At 44.6% G+C, this 7107-nt stretch overlaps 1 protein-coding gene across 1 annotated transcript in view; it reads right to left on the minus strand.

Annotated features, from left to right (window-relative positions):
- Positions 1-1931: 1931 nt before the first annotated feature.
- Positions 1932-7107, minus strand: part of LOC121302387 (early growth response protein 3-like) — an 8852-nt gene continuing 3676 nt past the window's right edge. Inside the window, exon 2 of the mRNA XM_041232325.1 lies at positions 1932-7107. This exon is cut by the window's right edge and continues 17 nt beyond it. Coding sequence (XP_041088259.1) covers positions 6034-7107 — 1074 coding nt within the window. The 3' untranslated portion in view covers positions 1932-6033.

The following is a 7107-nucleotide window of genomic DNA, read 5'->3' on the forward strand; positions in this document are numbered from 1 at the left end:
TACCAGTCCAGCAGTGTCGGCACCAGTCTTACCAGTCCAGCAGTGTCGGCACCAGTCTTACCAGTCCAGCAGTGTCGGCACCAGTCTTACCAGTCCAGCAGTGTCAGCACCAGTCTTACCAGTCCAGCAGTGTCAGCACCAGTCTTACCAGTCCAGCAGTGTCAGGCACCAGTCTTACCAGTCCAGCAGTGTCAGCACCAGTCTTACCAGTCCAGCAGTGTCAGCACCAGTCTTACCAGTCCAGCAGTGTCGGCACCAGTCTTACCAGTCCAGCAGTGTCGGCACCAGTCTTACCAGTCCAGCAGTGTCAGCACCAGTCTTACCAGTTCCAGCAGTGTCAGCACCAGTCTTACCAGTCCAGCAGTGTCAGCACCAGTCTTACCAGTCCAGCAGTGTCAGCACCAGTCTTACCAGTCCCAGCAGTGTCAGCACCAGTCTTACCAGTCCACCAGTCTTACCAGTCCAGCAGTGTCAGCACCAGTCTTACCAGTCCAGCAGTGTCGGCACCAGTCTTACCAGTCCAACAGTGTCAGCACCAGTCTCACCAGTCCCAGCAGTGTCAGCACCAGTCTTACCAGTCCAGCAGTGTCAGCACCAGTCTTACCAGTCCAGCAGTGTCGGCACCAGTCAGTGTCAGCACCAGTCTTACCAGTCCGAGCAGTGTCAGCACCAGTCTTACCAGTCCCAGCAGTGTCAGCACCAGTCTTACCAGTTCCAGCTGTAGCATCAGTGTCACCAGTCTCAGCATTAATTTCAGTAGCAGTGAACCAAACGCATGTCTCTCAATGAAGGTATAAACCCATCTACTGATTCATATTCTATCAGTGTGAATACAGTCATTTTAGGTTGGTGTTGCCCCTGGGTTGTTTGGTAAAACTAGTCAGTAGTACGACTGGTCTCCTATTGATGCATTTCATAATGAATGGAGCCTCTTCTGGTCAACATGCTGTTTTGTAAAGATTTCATGTTTGAGCACTTTGTTTTAAAACTGCTTGGGTATTTATTTATTTGTTTATTTGTTTATTATTACTATTTATAAAATGTTCTAACATGTCAATTCTATGTTATTGGACTGCAGCGGCACACTTTTTCAGTAGCAGGCTTTCATGTTCAGCAGGGTGCGATGTTATGAAGGGATATCGTGATGTTATGAAGGGATATCGTGATGTTATGAAGGGATATCGTTCAAGGCTTCTTAAGCACTCTCAGGCTGTTCGTTTCTCAACGTTGTAACACATTAGGGTGTCATCCTCCTCTTTCAAATACACAGGCGTTATTGAAGCTCAGAGTAAACCTGCATTGGAGAGCACAGGGTCCTATAGGAAGGAAAGCCTAACAAACGAGACACAGACCGCCAAGTGATTGTCAGCAACACAATACATTTACTGTCTCGGATTTCTGGTTTTTGCTCACAGTGCAAATGGTAGAACAATACATATTGTCATTCAAATGCGTTCTGCATTAATACCAAAAACATTTGCATTGCAACAAACAAAATGAGCCCAGGAAACATGGGCGAAAAACTCACCTCCACAAAATAATAATAATAATAATAATAATAATAATAACAATAACAATAATAATATTCATTGGAATTAAGCACAGTATACCTTAGTATAAGGTAATAGAACAAAATCAATAAAATAAAAACATCCACAAAATATATTACATTTCTCTTTTTTTCTCTTCAAAGTCTTTATTCAAAAAACTTTTTTTTCTAAAAAATATCGTTCCCTCAAGGTTTGTTACAGCCTGCACATTATATATATATATATATATATATATATATATATATATATATATATATATATATATATATATATTAGCATGGTATTTAATATGAACAAAAAAAAGTACGTCTTTTTTTGCCATGTTTGGAAAAAAGAAGGGTTACAAGCTTCAGTTTTCAAATTTCGGGTACAAAAAGTTTATTATTATTATTATTTTTATTTTTTAGAAATGTGACAGTTTTCGTGCAGTGACATGCAACTCTACAATACACGATGAGGACGCCTATAAAGTTGAGATCAAATCCTCGTGTGTATGAACAAGACAAACCCGGCACAAAAGAACCAGAACCAGGGGTTGTGGAGAACACAGAAGGTAATGACTCACCATCATTCAATAAATTCTGTAGTGCACAGTCCAGTCCTATCCGATCATGGGTAATCATTTTAAACACGAACTGGGCTCAAATATATGCCTAACACCGCAACAGCTGGGTCTTGTTTGGAATATATTTCAAATAGATCGAAGTGGCGAAAGATGTGTATCAGATGGCTTGTATGAGAGTTTGCATCAGATGTTAACGATCAGATTATTTAATTGTTGTTGTTTTAATTAAATGTTATAAAAAATACAGTTGATGGTGATGAGTAAGATACAAGATCATTTAAACCCACTGCAGGTGGCAACGCCTCTCTTACCTCCCGAGGAGCGGACAGCAAATTGAATCGTACAGCACCCGGTATGCAATTCCTATATATTCCCTGATCTAACTCCTTTTAAAATAAACACATGTGAATTAAGTTGGATTAAGGACACACTTTTTTTTCTTCTCTGTAGTCGTTCATTTTATTGAATATTGCTGTACACTGTGGGGTTATTTTCAAAGCTGGGTAGCTGTTGAGTTTAATTTTCAAACTTAGCAAATTCCCCTCTTGCGCGCACACAGCAATTATAATACAACGTAACGCAGAAAACAACATAACTGAAGCTGAAATACACCTAGAAAGCACATTTCAACTTTTAACAATGAGATAAGCGAGTAAAGGGTTTAATTTGATTTGATTTGATTAAAAACGACCCTCTGAATTTTAAGATGCTAAATGACAATACAGTTTGAGTTTGAACGAAAATTACAGCATGTTGTGGACTTCACTGAGACGTCGGCTTGCTCCTTTGTCAAAGGTGATGTTTACGGTCAATGTTAATGATGTAGAGTCTTTGGAAACCGGCGTTGGAATCGCATTACATTTGAATCTGGATAAAAACATCTTCCCTTGTTTTGAATGTAACCTGCATCTGTGGCATCTGCCGGGGGCTTGAAAAGGTCTGCTCCAAATCTCGAATTCCGTGCTAATTGGAGAAGGAATGGACGCTTGCCAAAACTACTGCGCGGCCAGCATCCCAGAACACGAAACACAAGGAAATCCTGTGAGACTTCAGTGCTGAACTTCCCACCATCCAGTTCTCTGGTGCCGTTGGATCTGCTGCAGGGCGTGTGTATAAAGGGCAGCTGGGTCAGGGGTGGGCGGGGAAGGGAAGTTATTTGTATCTGCCTGTTTAGCCAATGGGAGCGTGCTTTCCAGAGAATTGCAGAGACTCTAAACGAAACCTTTTGGAGTGATGGAGTACCGTGTTGCGCATGCGACTGGATGCGAGTGCTGCGTGCCTTGCTGCAAACTCTAGCAAAAGCAAAAGCTGTGCTTCGTGTCCCCAGGCTCTCCTCAACCCCAGCAAGCACTGCAAGCAGTGTTATTATCTTTTGGTTTTTATATATATATATAACTGCACGTTAGGTTAGAAATAGGATTATCCATTTAATTCAAGCATTAGCATTAGTCCAATTTGGACTGGATAACCTGCTGACTTTAACCCTAATATACATATATGTAGGCTGTATTGCCGAAAATATTGCATCAGTATAATATTGTAACACGTTTTAATGCAATGAAGAAGATACCAGGATACCAATCAACTAAAACTTTCCAAATAATGTCACTGTGCAAGAGCTGGAGCTTTTTAGACTAACAGTGGCTAAACAGACACGGGACCCTCTACCTTTACTGCAGGGTTCAGTCGCTCAGCTATGCAGAGCCTCAGTCAATGCCTTCCAGCAATGTACTCTTAACAGCCAGCTTCCAAACACTAGGAGCGGGTTTACTCCGTCAGATTCCGTTTAAAAAATAAAAAAAAGTCTTAAATCGTTATTAGTTTTATTTCATTTTCTTAGGGTTAACAGACCAATCTGGCCAGTGTTGTTTGCACATTGAACGTGTTGTTTTGTGTGTGTGTTTATGCACAGCTGCGTATTTGCTTATTATCGTGTTGCATTGGATGGTGCTGCTGTTGGTATAAATGCGCAGTAAAAGCACATTGTTTGGGTGCAGATTATTGACTAATAAGAAAAAAGGGGGCAGTTCGTATTTCCAGCAGTTAAATACTGAAATGTTGAGTCAAGCCTTATAGGGTATCTAATGAGCTGGTTGTAAGTGTGACTTGAAGCCCCGGGAAAACGTTTAGAAAATCAAGATCAAAGATTGCCCAGTGGCCCTGATACGGTAGCACACTGCTTCTGATAAGATACTGCAATGGATCGCCATATAAAACGTTACCACTGCATCTATAAAGTGACGTTGCTGTGCCACTGTTTGCGTTTCCACTGAAGCGCATGCGGTAAGTCGACATTACAAGATTCTACTGCAGGATTCCGGATGCGATGCTGTCAGTGTGTCACTGTCTCAAAACTCCACAACCCTAAAAAAAGACTTCTAATCACGACCTAGAGTCGCATCGATCGGTACCCAGCGTGTGTAAACCGGGCAACAGGCAGAAGAAAATATCTCTCTGTGCAAACTGGACTACTGAACTGCACTACATTCTCTTATATTTACAAAAAGTGTTCCGTCTTTTAACAAAATCGACGGTTTATGTACATTCAGTCACTGTAAAAACAAAACTTAACACTGGAAATGGACAGCTGCAGCTTTACATTCTGTTTGTTAAAGTTTACATGGGTGTCCCACTCTCTATGGTATTGAAACTTTAGCGATGTGGCAAGACACCCTCAAACCAGAGTCTTACACCCCTCCGTTATTTTCAAAAACAGCACAGAGCTCAATTCCTTCTGGACAGTATTTTGTAAAGAACGTTGACTTGAATACTGTATAATAGAATGATATAGTTCTGTAATGTTTGGAACTGAAGGAATGTTACAGAACTTGGATGACGTGCACCAATTAATCAATTATTTAATTAACTCTAGCATGACAAAGTGCTGTTAATTTGGGCAAATTTACCGTACCGTTCTGTAAAAAAAAAAAAAAAAAAAAATAGTGCTTAATATCCCACATGGAGAAAAGCTAAGAATGGCCGTTTCTTTTCCTGATTTTCCTGATAAATTCAAGAATCTGTCTAAATTCTAAAGCTGTTTCTTGTACTTTTTGAATCGGCTATGTTAGGCGTGGTCACCCCCGATCACGTTCCAAGATTACCACTCCTTTTGAGGTTTTGACAACTTTAGAATTCTTCAGAAATCAGCCAGAGACAAACTAAAAGAAATCAAAGATCATAATCAACAACGTCGCGAAAGACTCGGCTGCATTGAAAAGGGCCCTTTGACATTACCACTGAACACTTGCTAAAGTCACATTCTTTTTTTTGGCACAATTGCATTTGCTATATATAAGCTGTAGTGGAACCAGATACAAAACTGGTTGAACTGACTCAAGCAGCCATCAAAAGCAAACATCCCGACAGCAAAGACCCAATCTTTAGCGCCTACAAGCAGATCGGTGTTGTTGTCGTTGTTGTTTTTTGAAGACAGCTTTGCAAAGTAAAAACGCAAAGCAAATATTGAAGGGCCTCCAAAAGTCGCCCATCCCATACCCATCACCATTCTGGTTTCTATAAGTGCATTTTTTTTCAATCCCGATTCGCTACAAAAGTCCGTCTGCAATCAGACTGGTGTTAAAATTCCACGCGCAATATGCACCCTTTAAGGAACGCCACTGACGGCACGTTCGCACTGCAGCGTCCCACGAGCCCAGCACACTCTCTCTCTCTCTCTCTCCTGCCCGCGACGGGTCAGGCCAGCAAGATCCACGTCATGTGGAATAAACGCCACAAACACAAAACAGTCCAGCTTCAAAACAAACAACTAGAAAACAAAAAACAAAAAAACAGAAAAAATAAGCTGCGAGTCCCGTTTTTTTTGTTTTGTTTCTTCAAATAGAAAATCCCAGGTACGGTGGTGCAACGGGGGACCCTTTTGCAGTGCTGTGCAGCGTCAGTTCCCGCTTCAGTCCAGTTTTACGCACATGTGGTCACCGTCAAGGAGCTGGCTCCGCAGGCGCTGCTGCAGGAGACAGGAGGGGAGCCGTGGCCGCCTGTGGCGGCCGTTTTCTCCGCCAGCTTTTTGTCTTTCTGCTTGAGGTGCACCTTGGCGTGCCGCTTGCGCTCGTCGCTCCGGGCGAACTTGCGGCCGCAAAACTCGCAGGCGAAGGGCTTCTCACCGGTGTGGGTGCGGATGTGAGTGGTCAGGTGGTCGCTGCGGCTGAAAGAACGCATGCAGATGCGACACTGGAACGGCTTGTGCCCCGTGTGGATGCGCAGGTGGCGGGTCAGCTCATCGGAGCGGGAGAAGCGCCTGTCACACCCTTCGGCTGGGCAGGCGTGGGGACGCTCGTGGACGGGGGTCTTGCTGGGCCGATTTGGGTATTTCCGGAGGCGGATGGGCTTCAGTGTGAGTGCAGGTGGAGGTTGGTGGTGCTGGGAAGGATGGTGGTGCTGGTGGTGCTGCCCACCTGCATATCCCGGATGGACTTGCTGCTTGTCTTTGAAAGCTCTGAGTGTCTCCAGCGGGGTGATGGGGGGCGGGTTAATTCTGATGGGGTCCATGCTCTGGAAGGGTTTGTGCTCCATGACGCTCACCTCCCCCTGGTGGTGGAAGAGGTTGTAGTCCGGGATCATGGAGAACAGGTTGCTTTCCATGGCAGGCTTGGCCGGGTGGTAGTCTGCACTGGAGTAAGGCAGCGCGCTCGTGGTCGCGGGGCTGTGGAAGGACACCTGATCCTGGTACATGTCGCTGCAGCTGGAGTAAGGAGGCAGCGGATTGCCGTACACCTGCTCCAGCTCCGAGGCCTGGCCCGCGGGGGAGGAGGTGTGTGTGCTGAGGGCTCCTGGGGAGGGAGACACCCCCAGGATCCCCGCGCTCACCAGGCTGATGATATTGTTGTCCGAGCCCCAGCCCGAGCCCCCCAGCCCACTCGTAGGGGGGGTGTCAAAGGCAAACTTGCCCAGGTAGGTGACTGTCTGGCCGCTGCGGTTGGGCTGGAAGGAGCCGCTGTACTGCAGATCCTGGGCTGTCTTGTCACTGCCCATTCC

This window comes from Polyodon spathula, chromosome 29, assembly GCF_017654505.1.
Source record: "Polyodon spathula isolate WHYD16114869_AA chromosome 29, ASM1765450v1, whole genome shotgun sequence".
In the NCBI taxonomy this organism is placed as follows: Eukaryota; Metazoa; Chordata; class Actinopteri; order Acipenseriformes; family Polyodontidae; genus Polyodon; species Polyodon spathula.